The sequence below is a fragment of the Hyperoodon ampullatus genome (genome assembly GCF_949752795.1).
Source record: "Hyperoodon ampullatus genome assembly, chromosome: 11".
Classification (NCBI taxonomy): Eukaryota; Metazoa; Chordata; class Mammalia; order Artiodactyla; family Ziphiidae; genus Hyperoodon; species Hyperoodon ampullatus.
The window spans coordinates 75,533,275-75,549,049 of record NC_136924.1 but is presented as its reverse complement, the minus strand read 5'-3'; the positions used below and the strand labels follow the sequence as shown (position 1 = coordinate 75,549,049).

Here is a 15,775-nt window from a genome sequence, read left to right as displayed (position 1 = left end):
AGCATTAAGGCAGTCATTGGTAGATCTGTGGGGAGCCTATTTCAGTGAAATGGTGGGGACTAAAGCCATACTGTAGTGGGTTGATGACAGACTGGGAAGTGACAAGGTGGTGGAAGCAGTGTGGGGACACAGAGATGCAAGAAGAGAAGAATGCCAGTTGCTGGAGAACGTGGCACAATAGTTTTGTTATTATTAGAATCATTTTGTTAAAACTGTGCTTGACACAAATCCTAGAATACAGTAGGCATTTAATACATCTTGAATTATCCATTTAAAAGACTTGATCAGCTTTTTCCTCCATAAATAATTACCTCATGTATTTTTCTTCTTTATAAGTGTGTCCATATTGACAAAGATCTGCTTTCTACAAGAAATGTTAGAAGTCTCATGTTCGGGCTTCCCTGGTGGTGCAGTGGTTGAGAGTCCGCCTGCCGATGTAGGAAACATGGGTTCATGCCCCGGTCCGGGAAGATCCCACATGCCGTGGAGCGGCTGGGCCCGTGAGCCATGTCGCTGAGCCTGCACGTCCGGAGCCTGTGCTCCGCAACGGGAGAGGCCACGACAGTGAGAGGCCCGCATACCGCAAAAAAAAAAAGAAGTCTCATGCTCAATTTTGCTTTATAAAAAATATTTCTTGCTTCAAGATTAGATTAGCCCTAACATCTTTTCTCACCGGTGCCTACCTAATCAATGAGTACACTGCACAATTTCACTTAAAGGGATGATTAAAGGTAACAACTTTCATTAGAAATTTTTAAAAGTCATGTATTTAATGTTTTACCATAATGATACTACATCATTATTTTGGGAGTTACTGATGTAATCATCCATCCATTTCTTAACCTTTCTCTTAGTGAGTTCCTCAGTTTAAGAAATTTGTGCTCCAGCATTAAACTTGAATAAATGTTAAAGTTCCAAAAACTAGATTAGTCAAGGTATAAAGTAAATAGGAGAGGCAAAGGAATGACTTTGAAACTTCAATTATTTTAAGTATTCAGTATTGCAAAACAAAACCCCTCCAATCACTGATACCAGAATCTAAAAGTAAAATTATCAGGTATCAAAGGAAGGAAAGAGACATCTAGAAATTAGCTGCCTTTGCTTAGCTCCATCTTTTTGTGGTAGTGTTATCAAAACAGCATTTGAGGTTCACTCTTAGCACCAGGAATAAACACTTTTGCCTTTTTCCTTCCTTTATTTCAAGGAATGATTGAGAATAATTGATGCATGCAATTATCCATTTTTTGGTCTACTCTCGAGTTAGCTCTCATTCAAAGCAGATTTTCATATAGCCAAGGGGCAGCCATCCCTTTAGCCAGCATCTAATTTGGAACAGATGGATTAAAAGTCACATTTCCCCCCGCAGAGCTGCCATACAAGCAGGTAGCTTGGCCCCTGTCCCTGAGGCAAACAGGCTAATCTGTCAATTAGGCAGCTGCCTAAGAAGTCATTGTTTTAATCACTTATCTCTGGAAGCCTTTCTCTGCAGCCCCAGGAGCGCCAGCTCACATGGGCAAGAGCTGTGGGAACAGAATGTGCTGGCACCGACTGTGCTGCAGATTGAGAAGGGGACTCACCCAGCCTGCCCGTCGGTGAAAGTGCTTCTCTCCGCGAGCACGTTCCCACTTCCTCCTGCTGCCACTTGGCCCACGGTCATGTGGGTCCTCCTCCCGCCGAACTCGGCCTCCCTCGGCGTGCGGGTGCTGTGGAAGGAGCTCTGATGCCAGGACGACCGCACCGCCCGGCCCTGCGTGCCCGGCTGCACGGACGCCGGCCTGGCCTGCCCCGCGGCGGGCCCCGCAGTCACGTAGTTCTCCTTCTCCAGGAGGTTGCCCAGGCTGTGGCTGGTCCCAGGCCTGGGGTACGTGAGCACCACCGGGTGGACCTGGGCGCCGTCAAAGACAGCGTCGTTCACAGACCGGTACTGGTAGCGCCTGTACGTGTCGTAGTGGCGCTGTCTGCCCACCGCCCCGGAGTGGCTGAAACCCACAATTTCTGAGCGGGCGTAGCGAGGCGGCACGAGAAGCGTGGACCTCCTGCTCTCTTGCTGCCGCGAGGTGTGCCCGGCCTGGCTTCTCTGGCTGTACTGGTGCTCGCTGTGTGCGTACTGAGCCCGCTCAGGGCTGCTGTCCGGGGAAATCTCAAGTCTCCTCAGAGGCTGCCTCAAGTGCCTTTCTTCCACTGACTTCTGAGAGCTGTACTGCGAAGTTCCTCTCCCCCAGCGACCTTCATAAGTGGTAGCTGTGCCTGTCTGCACAAGAGAGAAATAAAGTTTAAATGAGGCATGAATCAGTTTTCATCTTTGTTGAAGATTAACTATTCTAGGACTATTACACAAGGTGTTGGTTTCTCTGAATCACACGGAGAAGTCAGCTCCTTTCTGGGTAAAATCTGTTTTTAAACAAGACTTGGTTGTCTAGTTATTTGCACCAGGATTTAATAGTTTAAAGTTTCCAGTTTTCCATGGTGTCCACTTCTCATAATTCATTTAGGAAATGGAAATACTTGAGAACGGTAAACATTAAAAAATAACCTACAGAAGTTTAAAAATGTTTTCTTGGTAACCTGGTAACTAGGGTTATATTCTTTGGTATCCTACCTTTAGCATGTCATAGGTTTTAGTAACAGGGGAACGCCCCCCAGCAAAATCATTTTCAACCAAGTGTAGATTGTAGACATATTCAGGAACACTGCTAGTTCGGTGAAGATTTCCTGTAATCAAGCATATATTAAAATAATATAAGTGGGCCAATCAGTAAAGATTATATAACAACAATATATTTTAAATTTAAGTAGTTAAGGTCAGGACTTCCCTGGTGGTACAGTGGTTAAGAATCCACCTGCCAATGCAGGGGACATGGGTTCGAGCCCTGGTTCGGGAAGATCCCACATGCCACAGAGCAACTAAGCCTGTGTGCCACAACTACTGAGCCTGTGCTCTAGAGCCTGCGAGCCACAACTACTGAGCTACTGAGCCCACGTGCCACAACTACTGAAGCCCTTGCTCCTAGAGCTCATGCTCTGCAACAAAAGAAGCCACTGCAATGAGAAGCCCACGCACCGCAATGAAGAGTAGACCCCACTTGCTGCAACTAGAGAAAGCCCATGCGCAGCAACGAAAACCCAATGCAGCCAAAAATAAATAAATAAATTTATTTAAAAAAAAATTAAGGTCAATGACAAGTACTAGATTTACATTAGTGTTTATTTATTTATTTATTTATTTACATTAGTGTTTTTTAAGTGCTAGGTTAACGGGACCCTTGGATATGGCAAATGATTGCAGGTTATGACAACATTCTCCACAAGCTTTTCAAACTAAAAGTTGAATTAAAATTAAAAATATTTATTTGAAAAAATTTTTTTAAGAAAAGGGAAGAAAGGAGAGAGGAGATTTTCACAAAAATCTAAAAATGTTATTAACTACAGTTAACAGTTCGGTAAGTCAGAGGAATATCCAAGGCAGAAACTCTGAAGCTTCCTGAGAGGATGTAGGTGAAGGCAATAAATACAATGGGTGGTGTGGTCAAAGAAAACATGGATCAGCTTGAAAAATGCCAACCCTGGGCCTGAGGCATTTGGCAACATGAGAGTTAGGCAGGAGAGAGAATCAACTTGTACACCACAAATGAATTGCAGGCTAGTTCTTAGTTTGGGGTATAACAAGTCAGCCCTTTCCTGCAGACACTGCATAGGAGGCAGCCCTTCCTGCTCAGCTCTGTGAGGCCTGCAGGGACTCTCAACTGAAGCAAGTCTTAAAACACTCCTCTTTGAGCTTAAAAAGCTCCCAGCCTTTTGTTTGTTCTTTTGCGATCTCCCACTGCCCTACAAAAAAAAAAAAAAAAAAAAAAAAAAAGCCTAATCAAAATAATAAAAGATTTCTAAAACCTAGGTAATTTCTAGTTCCCTAACTTTAACCAAAACTACTGTGTCATGTAGCATTCTTTTAGACATCAGAGGAAAAAATAAAATACTCAATTGACTCTTGCAGGATTGAGAGACTTGTGAAAGATGTTGGGAATAAAACAACAAAGGTAGACCCTTTCCAGTACAATTGGAACATAGCAACATATTTTCCAATAAATTGTTATAGAGTCTAACTGACAATACTTTCACAAGTTATTTTGAGGTAGGGGGGAATGGAGAGTGTTGTTGCCAGAGAGCTAAAAAGTATGAATCCATCCCAAATTATGTTTGTATATGTGTCTTACTTCCTGGAGCCAAATAATCTGGCTGGTAAACAAGTTTCAGGCCTCAAGGGGTCCTGGGGGAGGCAGCTGCAGGCTTGTAACTGTCACCCTAAAGACCACAAGAGTTGAGCTAAGCCAGTCTTCTCCTGTTTCCAGGGGCCTGATTTCTTCTCAAGGGTTAGCAAAAGGTCAGGCAGCCCCTTAATTTTTAACTTCAATGACAGAGGATGCCTGGAACCTGGACATTGAATAAGGGAAAGGAATCTTCCGTCCGACCCCAGAGCAAAAGCTGTGAGAGGCTTAAATACTAGCTCTCAATGCCTGCCTGAGGCTCCTGCTGAGGCTGCCCAGGCTGTCGGTAGTCCCCAACTCGGGCCCCACTGTTCCTTCTCTCACCTCCACCCCCACCCCAGGCTATCAGGGAGGCAGGGCTGCAAGGGTCCTGCTGGTGTGGGAAGGGAGGCTAAATGTTTAGTTTACATTCTTTAACTCACGTTGTTGCTGGGGCTGGTAAGGCTTTTTAAAGCAACTCCTTACATTTCAATACTACTTTTCTTTAAGGAGCTCAAATTATTTTATTTTTCAATACTTTGTGATGCAGAGTTAGCTATTGGCATGTCCCTTAAAAAAGAGGGAAACAAATTACTTGCTTCAAATTGTGAAGAGATTTAATATCAGGTTTGAACTCTGGGCTCATCCTTTCCACTGATCTCTACTATTTGACTGCACTGTGGCTCTTCTGAAACTGCCATTTATCAAAACCCCGGAGAGATTATTATTATCATAGTTTTTCTTTAATGAGAACCAAAAATAGTCATTCTCTTTCCTCTAGAACCTTTACCTGGGCAACTCCAAATACTCTGTAAAAGTTCTTTATTTGCTGACATAAATCCTTATAAGGAAGCTTCTCCTTCAGTTTTCAGATGAAAGAATTGAGACCGATTTACTGGTTCCCAAAATAACTACAAGGTAGTTGGTAACAGGGAATAAAATCAGATTAGATCTTTAAACCACAGACTCTCTTCCTGTTCAAGGAAAGTTGTGACTCCTGATAGTCAACCTGCAGGATGGCTCAATAGATGGTTTCTCTGGTTAAAATGCCAACCTTAAACAACAAATAATGCAGGTTAATTTGCCTAGGCAGTCGTTGAGTTTGAGATCAGTATAGTGGATTAATGAATTAGCAGCTGTGTTCTAAGATTTTAAAGAAATTTTGAACTGGGTAGAATTAAAAAATAAATATTAATCAGAATGGAAACTAATCTCTTTAAGGCAAGTCATTGTTTTCTGTTCAATTGGAGAATAAAACACATAATAATATGACAGTTAAACATATAAAATAACTCAGCCATGCCCTTCTCCAAAAACAAAAATAAGAAAGCAACAAAAACATATTATACATACAGGCACATACTGCTTTAAATAAATCCAACATAAAAATCCATATTTTCTAACATGGAAAATTAGAGCATGACTATATTTCAAAGGGCTTGCTTACATCACAGAAGTATGTAGGTATCTTCCCTAAGCTGTAGAAATCTGTGGACTTGGTCTGGAGCCTCCAACTACTCCTTTCCGTGTGTCTGGACACATCACCTAGATTTATTTCCCATAATTCCACCTACTAACAGAGTTGCTGAGAAAGAGGTTTACCTGAGAAAGCATACATTCAAATACTTTTAAAATTATAAAGCAACATGCAAAAATGAGATACGGTTTTGTTTTGTTTTGTTTTGTTTTGTTTTTGCGGTACGCGGGCCTCTCACTGTTGTGGCCTCTCCCGTTGCGGAGCACAGGCTCCGGACGCGCACGGGCCCAGCCGCTCCGTGGCATGTGGGATCTTCCCAGACCGGGGCACGAGCCTGCGTCCCCTGCATCGGCAGGCGGACTCTCAACCACTGCGCCACCAGGGAAGCCCCTAGGTACGGTTTTAAAAATAGAATTTGGGTCACAAAATCTGTTTTTCACACATTTTCATGAATTAGTTGTAGAAAGAGGGATAAACTAGTTTGCATGCTTTAATTTACACTGTGTTGTATCTAAGAGTTTTTATTCGGGTACTGAATTTAGCTTTTTCTGGTTATTTTTGATTGACCCAGCCACTGAGAGTGATCATTTTGTGGTTTTAACTGGTCATTCATTTCACTTACACACTGCATAATGTGCTTTTGCTGTCTCCTAAAGAGGGCAATGATTTTTAGGGACTATTTCAAATTATTAATCATACTGACTCAGGCAACATTATCCAAACCTTTTCTTCTAAGAACACTGTGGACATCTATGGAGCCCACTTTAAGGGAAATGAAGGACACAGTTACAGAACTCCATCCTCCTCAAATAACAAGCAATTCAGGTCAAAGCAATTGTGGGGGCAGGGTGGGAGGGTGAGAACGAGGGGGGTTGGTTTCGATGGAAGGATTCCAAATTGCTCGGAAGACTGCAGAGGTGCAGACCTCACAGGAAATGTAATTTTCTCTCTTTCCAATTCTGAATGTTAGTCTGAATGATATGATCCCTAAGCAGCTGTTCGTGGGAAAATATCTTGACTTCTGGTCATCTATGCAAGTGTTGTCCAAAATAATGAAATATTGTTAGGGTCAAAAATAGAAAATTAATTTCCATAATCAGTTCTTTGTAGCTTTTGTGACCAGCTTTATTACCCAATTGGTTAAATTTAATATAGTTATGAAATCAAATTGACAAGCCTCTGTTGTGACTCCATTACCGGTATCTGGGGATGTTTAAAAATACAGCTTCCCTTATGGTAAGTAGATGATAGAGAGTTGCTAAACAAACAAACAAGACCTTTAAATAACCTGCTTATATTAGAGAGAAGTGAGTAGCATTCACATTCAGAGAAGCATCTTTTCTTTCAAGCATCTAGCACTCTCTGAGCATAGGTGAAAAACTGATTTGGTTCACACTGAGCTTTAAAAGGAGAATGTGTAGAGATGGAGGTATAAGAAATTCCCGTGAAAACAGGTATGCATAGAAATCAGTATGTGTTCACTACCAGTACTGATTTAAATGCTACAATTCATTGTGCTCACAATCACAAGCAGTTGCCTTCACTGTGTGGATTCACAATGGCCTTTTTGATGGAAAGAGATTAGATTCTGGAAGTCTGAAAGCTCTAAAAGCTATCACTTTCTTGTATTTGGTCTTTTCACAGCAACCTCTGGGTAGCAACAGCTCTCTTTCTCCATATACCTTAAAAAGATTTAACTACATGACCTCTTGAAACTTATCAGAAGGAATTTGTATAGCAATTCATATTTAAATGGGTCCTTAAAATAATTTACTAACAAAAGTAGGTACTTAAAGGAAAACACAAAATATGTAAGGACCCATCAAGAACCATACAACAGGACTCCTGAGTTGGTGAAGGATTTTCCTTTGCCTGTGTGGGCATATAACATAGAATTCATTTTCCTGGACTTAACATTAAAAAAAATTATTTCTTTTATCTTCTTCTGTTTTTACTTTCTAAGAAAAATGATCAGATATTCACGCAAACCGCAATTCTACAACCTTATGTGCAACTCAGGTAAGCACTTGCTCAGGCTGGAAGAGGAGTGGAATTTGTTGGTTTAAAAACTACGGTGAAAAATTGTTTTAAAGCAAACCAAAGCCTAATAATGTTTGCATTATTGAAAAATTAACAAAAAGTGTGCAGTGTTGTAACTTACCAGTTAAGAAAGCTCACATAATCAACCATGAGGAACAACTCAGTGTATTGAGTGTACAGTTGGAAAGTACTGGCTATGAGTTCTTACAAAGTGGAATATGCCAGGAGTCAGTGTTGGTAGTACAGTGGTGAGTAGAGCTGGCTTCAAACAAAGTTGAATATGCCAGGGACAGACCAGCAATCCTAGCAAAAGGGCCACACGCTCCATGTGCCACTGTGTCATTAAGTCAATGGCTATCACCCACTAATAATATACTAACTAGCCACCAGAAGTCCTTATTTTTCAGGAGCCTCTTATGCAGTTTATGACATCAGTTTATGACATTTCTGGAGTAATCCTCAAATTACTGCTCTAGATAACCACAAAACACATATTTAAAAGGCCCTTTAAAAAAAAAAGGCCCTTTTATACTGCAGGTGTCTATATCATGTATTTTGTTTGAGTAGCCAGCATATGTGATTATAAAATTTGTGATTGGTAACTTAGCACACTAGTAAAGCACTAAGTTGGTACACCCTGGAGGTTTCTAAATCTATATGAATTCCTATAATTTATCACCTTACTTTGGCATTCTTGCCAATTCATTTGCTGAGATACCTCATAATGATCACTTGTAAAACTTTAGAACCACAAAGACAAATAGCACATTATACTCACAATGATGCAACTAATAGTCAAAAAAGATGAATTTAAAGAACTTTTTGCTTTAAAGAACTTGCTATAGGTTTTTGTAATGACTCAAGACATGATATTTCCACTGCCCCTCACTTGCCAGTACTAACCTCTCCTCTCCCAACTGATTCATAACTGCTGTCCCTTCTTTAAATCCACCAAATCTGCCAAATGTATTTTCAGAAAACCCCTGCATTTTTTCTTGTTTTCCCCCTACTGAAACATCTTGTGTGCATCACAGTGATCAAATCTTTAACTTGGATCAGGATGGATGAGGGATGGCTGCCTATACAGGGGCACAACTGAACTGAGTTTTGAGGGGCTTGTAAGAGTTAACCCAGCCAAAAGAAGGGAGAGGAGTGAGGGCAGTAGGGGGTAGGGATAGGAATTGAGCAAGATAAATTGCTGGTGTTTGGTTGGGTGTGGGAGTAGTGGTGATAGGACCAAGTTTGAGAAGATGCAGGCATGGAGAACTTGGAATGCCATGCTGAATAAGGATTTCACTCCTGTAGAGAACAGCAAGAAACCGAAGTAATTTAAATCAGGAAATGATGTGCTGAGATTTTAGAAAGTTCACTACCTAGGTGAAGAATGAATTGGAGTGAGCCCAGATTTACCTTCTTAATATAAAGAATCACATCTTTTACTACCATTTCTGGCACAGTCCTTCATCAGCACTTGACAGGTTAATGGTTGATTAGTCAATATTTCCTTGTACATTAAAAATATCCTAGTTATACACATTCAGTTTGCACTTAATCCTTCAGGCCTACATCTATCCTGTGGATTACCACAGTGGAGCCAAAATGTGAAGATGATAGTTGCATGTATGCTTTTGTCTTGGAGTGGATGGAAGGTGCTCAAATATTTCCTACTGTTTCTCTGTCATTCTGGGAATATAGAGAGAAAGAAAAAAAATTTTCCCCCACATGCAGGCAGACTCTAAGTGATTAGAAACGATGACTTTTTTCGTTGTGGCAAGGTTGATTCTACATCTGCATAATATATATTTACTGTCATTCTCTTATCTGTATGGCTTGTGTTTTATCTGCAATATTTTGGTATTCTATAATAACTTCTTATGATCTGTCAAGAAAAGTTTCCATTTATTTTCCTCCTTCAAAGAAAAAGGTAATCAAGATACAATAATTCAGATGTGATTCTCCTCACCCGTATCCTGTGAACATATTAGTGAGATTTAAGATAAAGTGGGAATAATTTATTAAGCTTCTAATGAGCAGTATTTTCTTCTGGATATCAAGGAATTGAGGAACTTTGATTATGATGCTTTGGCCAATTAATATTGTTAAGCCTAAAGCTGATTACTCCAAGAAAACAAATATGTGAATTCTTTTAATGGTAATGGTGAGCTGTGTTTTCAAATGCTCAAGATTCTTTTTTCTAAATATGCCTTTTCATTTAAGTCTACATATTGATTGGGGTCCCCAGCTCATCTTTAAGCACTTTACTTAAGAATAGAGCAACTGTTTTTATGTCCTATATCCAATCACCATTAATAGCATAACATAAAATATACACAATAGATTTTTCAATCATTCTATTATAAGAGGACCTGAAATTCTGCTTATTGTTCTTACCTTAATAAGTCAGGGGAGTGAGATGGCTCACTCTAGCACAAAGATTAAGTTTTCTACTAATTGTGTCTATTCCCACTTGCAACACTCCTTTTACTGTTTACTTCCCTAGAAGGAGTATGGTATTTATGTCTTCATACATTTGTGTACTGGCACAAAATAGTTGGAGTCCAACATTTACCTCAGAATTGTATAACTTAAAATTCTTGAATGTCATCTGAGATAGTATCAAATGATCTTATTACAGACAATATTAATCAAGTCTGATATATAAATTCCAGAGGTTTTAGTAACATATTTGTTATACATTATTATCATAGATAGGTTGCCAATAATATGCTTGCTCTCAGAATGGAAAAAAAATAAAGCTTTTAATATTTCTATTGATCAGACCAGAAATTCAGCGAGTGTAAAATTAATGTTAACTATTTGAAGATAAAATAAAGTAAATATGTATGACCTTATTTTAACACATAGGAAAAAAATTTAAAGCTGATATCCAAAACAATTAGGAGAATAAGCCAATGTGAACAACAAATACCTAGAATATCTAATTCAAATGAGCTGTTCCCATGATTGGAACTTACTAACACAGGGCATAAATAACATTAATGCAGTCTTTTAAAAAGCCTAAGTGAACAGTTGTTTTCTCTTAAGGAAATTTCTTGCACCTTATCTGGGACACATAGAGCAATGTACTTTTATAATCAAACACTGTTAATACTTCCACTGATTCTGAAGCACCCCCACTTATGCCTTCACTCAAGACCTTATCCATAAAAGATGTGTTTTCACCATTTCTAGGGGAGGGGAGTTAATTTTTTTGGAATCACCATGTTGTTAACATTCTATTTCCTTTGACTTATTATAATCAGAAGAATTTCTAAAAAAAAATGCACTTTTTTTTTTAAGTCATTGCAATTGATCTGCTAGACACTGGCAGACAAGGAAGTACATTAAATCATGTGGCACTACTGACATTTTACAATCACAGCAGCATGGCTATGTCCCTGTCACCCCACCATCTAACTTTTTTTCCTTCTCTCTTGATTTCTCCTGCTTTCTAAATGACTAGTCGCCTCGCTTCCAGAATTGCTTCATTCCTGGCATTCTTTTTTTTGGCAACAAATAATTCATACAGGATTTAAACGATGTCTAATTCCCCCACCCCACCCCGGGCCTCTGCCCCACAAATAATACCTATTAATTGCTTTTTTTGCTACCTTAGCCAATTTTCAGTCTTTTCTCCAAAATTCCTTCTGATTACAGATATTCAAAACATCTTGGCCAGGAAAACCATTTAAGTAAACAGCATGCCTTTGGCTGATTTCCAAAGAAGCTGAAAATTTTATTAGGATATTGTTCATTGTGTTTTATAAGTATTGTATACATACAACAATTTAAAGCATGACTTTCTTCCTTACCCAGGCACCCAAGGGGGAACTGTTGTAATAAGTAAAGTAGTAGTACTTTCAAAGTAAATGTAATAAATAGGATATGGACACTTAAAATTCTTCCCTTTGCTAATACTGTACTTGCAATTCTTAAATGTCTTCTATGTGACTTTTATAAAAGAATTTTTAAAATTTCCTACAATACAGACTCATCTCACAGTGCTGCTATACACCTCTGTTCCACACCCCACCCCACCCCCACCCCCAAGAGTTATGGGCAATTTTAAAATGTTCAACACAATTTAAAATAACAAAAGTTAGAGTAATTTACAATGAAAACCACTCACTTATATAAAGGCATTAGAGAGAAGTTGACAGCTTAAAGACCCTTGCAGGGTATTTATCAACAAATCAGTCACATTTATCTCATCTCTGTTTTCAACAGATTATCTGCTGCCTCAATCTTACAGGTATGTCAACAGTTCAGAATTCTCCAGGTCCCTGGAGCTAACAGCAGTTAACACCAGGGTCATTTCTTCCCGGAATTTATGTTGATACAGGATTCTTTCCAGACCAGCACTGTTTCAACAACAGCCTGTCTGTTTCAACTTTAGAGACAGGATAGTAATACGGAAATAATAAAAACAATACTCACAACCATAAGGAGCCCCCAAACCTTTTCAAAGAACTTTAATTAAACAACATACACAAACCACTCCTGGTAATTGTTCCATGGTGTGTTAACGCTAAATTCCTTTGAAGCTGATTTCTCCTTTGAGTCTCAGAAAGCTGAGGTTTAGAGTAAGTAGGTGTTGTTTGTTGCCTTATCTCTCTGCCTGACTTGCCCTTCTGTGTAGGCTGAGTGTATTTTCAGCTTGTTGGGAAGCTCCTGTTGCAATAAAAATATTTCAAACACTTTGTTCCTAGTTGGACTCAAGCAGTTGCCCTAAGCATTGGAGAAGCATCATGACAGTGCCCTTTGTTCTATCTACCATATCAATTCTGTGAACTGTGTAATATTCCTGCTGTTCCCTCCTAGAATGCTCTTCCTCCAAACCCTTCCCTCTGTCCAATCCTACTGAATTTTTGAGACCTAAAATCCCAATTGCTCCAAGAAGTTTTTCAAAATTCCCTTCAGCTAGTAGTCTAACTCATTCTTCTAAACTCCATAATTCGTTGGCTGTTCTTCCTTTGGGTAGCTTACCATTTTTTATTTGATAACGCATTTTTTTAGAGAGAGCATTTTCCTTCTACAGACTTTGAACTCCTTGCTTTAAAGCAAGGAGAGTGTATGTTTAATTCAGCACCTGCATAATGCCCTGCATGAAGAACAGACTCAGCTGATAGTTCTTGAATTCACCAAACAACATGAATGTGCCATTGTCAAGAGAACAAATCATATGTGGGTTTGGGACTAAGCGTCCAATAAATATTGAGAGACTGACACATTCTTCATATGTGAAATGGATCTGCATATATATCTCATATAATTGTTTTAAGGATATAATAAAATGCAAACATATTCTAGAACAGGGTTAGGCACATAGCAGATGCTCGACAATGCTCCCTTTCCTTCTGTTCACTCCCTGCATTTACTGAATAGTTGATGTCTGGTTGCTCTTCCTAGCCAGCCATTCTCAGAGGGTAAGAAAGGATATTTCAGGTGCATTCCTTGTGTCCCCCTATGCAGAAGCAGCTAGTTTGGTTCCAGTTTGGCACTGGACCTGCACAGACTAAAGGGGGTACAATGACCCCACTGGTCAAAAATTGGCCTCAGTTGTCCTAGGGTCTTTAGTCAGACTCCTAAATGTAAATATACGTTCTTTTTTTCCATGTGCTGTGGGAGTTCTGTGTCACTGAGACCTCCCCACTCTCTCAGAACTATCTTAGTTTTAAAGGAAAATGGGATGGGGGCTTAGAGAGGCTTACGGTTTAATTAAAATCCCACTTTCTATTAATTACCAAAAAGCTTAACAATATAACTGATGAGTGGTTTAAAAATTCAGGCTTGGGAGTTTAAGTACTACCAGTTTTGCTACTTACTACCTGTGGGAAATCGAGTGTTACTTAACTGCTTAGTTTCCTCATCTGTAAAATGGGGATTAAAGCACCCTACCTCACAAGCTTTTTTTTTTTTCTTTCTGGAAACATAAGTAACATAATGAATGCAAACCACAGAGTTCAATTCTTGGCACATAGTAGGTACACAATTACATCAACTGTAATTATTAAACATCTCTTTACCTTTAAGTATGTAGATATTGATTGCCTGATCCTTTAAAATTCTTTTACATAAATGTAAAACAATACAGCTTCGCAGGGTCTGCTGTTTTAAATCTCTGATCTGGTCTGCAAGCATTTTTCTTTTTCCTAATGGGTTCTACATTTGTCATTTCTCGAGTTAACTTCCTAGAGAAACAGTTCAACATTGCAGGAAACAACTGATAACCCAACTTAACCGTTTAATTTCTTTCCTCTCGTTTCCATAATAAGCCTAGAATACTTTTATAATGAAAAAATCAATTAAACAACTAGTAAAAGAATTACTGAGTGGCTCTGATCATCTGACTTTTTAGCAGGAGAGAAATGATATTTCACGTTCTCTAATTTTCACAACTGGTTTGCCATCTTCTTCCTCTTCCACCTCCTTTGACTATCAGTTACTAATATAGTGTTCTTTGTGTGTGTGTGTGTGTTGTTTTAACTCTGTTCACCTCCAAGTTTAATTTTTCGTAGATACCAGCGCTGTGCTCACGAGTGCGTTGGCGGGGCACAGCAAGGCGGGCGGGGCTGCTGCCGGCGGGGCAAAGTCCCCTTCTTTCTCCTCCTCCTTGTCACCCGCGGGGTGGGGTGATTGTTCCCCAGCCCAAACCCTCCCACCCAATCTTTTCACTTCCTAGATTAACCACTCGCTCAGTACACGGGGTGGAGTGCCCCGAAGTACCTGGGCGAAGCACCACAATCGCAATTTACAGGTTGTAGGAGCGCCAGTGTTTTCAGATTTTCTTTTTTAAAATATTTATGGAGGTCATAGATCCTTTAAAATCTTTAGTAGAAGCTAGGGGCGCTTTCTCCCAGAAAAATGATCATACCAAATTTCTGCAGAGAATTTCAAAGTATTTACAGACTGCCGGAGCCTCCAGATGAAGTCCCCTGGGGTGGGGGTGGGGGCGGGGGGCCTAGGGGAACAGGTTAAGGAAGGGAATCTTGGACTGAATTCTTTTCATATATATATATATATATATATATATATATATATATATATATGCACTTAATATACGTAGATACATATACGACACATCTGAGTAAGAGTTTGTTTTTAAAAACAGTGCTTTCCCAAAGTAAGCTGGTCTGAGTCTGGAGGCGCGACAGATCGTACAAAGGGCCGGCGACCCACAGGTGGGCAGAACACCAGGTTCCGCACCCTCAGGAAGAAGCGAGTCGAAGCAACTGGGCGGTGAGGGTGAGGGAAGGGGAGGGAAGGGATAAGGGGCAGGGTGGGGGCGGTGCAGGGCACAGCGGGGCTCCACTCACCGTTGCCCACGAAACTGCGGCCCTTCCGGGCCAGGGTCTGTTGCACCTGCTCCTGGATCCGCAGGCTCTTGACCGCCTGGCCGCTGCTCCCCACCAGCTTCAGCTTGGCCTCGGAGGGCAAGGCCAGGCTGGAGCTGTCCAGCTGCCCCAGGATCTGCTGGCCCAGGACTGTACGGATGTAGCCGCACTCAGCCGAGGAGCCTGGAGCTGCCATGGGGCCGGAGCTGGCGACCGAGCCACGCGTCTGCCGCGAGACCTGCGGACGAAGCTGCGGACGAAGCTGCGGCGGAGCCCGGGGCACTGATGCGAGCCCCGCCCCGCCGCGCCGGCCCCGCCTCTGGCCCCGCCTTCGCGCCGGTGAGAGGCCCAAGCTGCGGCGAGCGAGGCCTCGGGAATCCTGGCGCTGGGCCTTCCCCCGGGAGAGGGGGCGCGGCTCCAGCGCGGCAAGCGCAATCCGCCAGCGAGCCGTGCCAGGCGGGCCGCGCGCGCCGACACCTGACGAGTTGAACTCCTTGCAGGGAAAGGGGCGCGGTCCGCCCCAGGGCGTGCACACTCTCCGAGTCACCTCGGATCCTGTGGGCGGGGGCCGCGCTCCGCTCTCTTTGCCTCGCCCGGCCTCGGCCCAGCCCTCGAAAAGGATGTGATTTCCGCTTGATTGCTCAAGGGCCGACTTCCAGACAAGTGCACCCTGGAGAGTCACT

At 41.3% G+C, this 15,775-nt stretch overlaps 1 protein-coding gene across 2 annotated transcripts in view; it reads right to left on the bottom strand.

Annotated features, from left to right (window-relative positions):
• The window catches only part of PKP2 (plakophilin 2), a gene marked incomplete at both ends in the record, with an annotated part of 85,324 nt that extends 70,036 nt beyond the window's left edge, over positions 1-15,288 (bottom strand). For both annotated transcript variants that reach the window (XM_079714730.1, XM_079714731.1), the window contains 3 exons: positions 1,578-2,251; positions 2,600-2,712; positions 15,075-15,288. In XM_079714730.1, coding sequence (XP_079570856.1) covers positions 1,578-2,251; positions 2,600-2,712; positions 15,075-15,288 — 1,001 coding nt within the window. The remainder of the gene's footprint in view (positions 1-1,577; positions 2,252-2,599; positions 2,713-15,074) is intronic.
• Between the last annotated feature and the right edge of the window lie 487 nt (positions 15,289-15,775).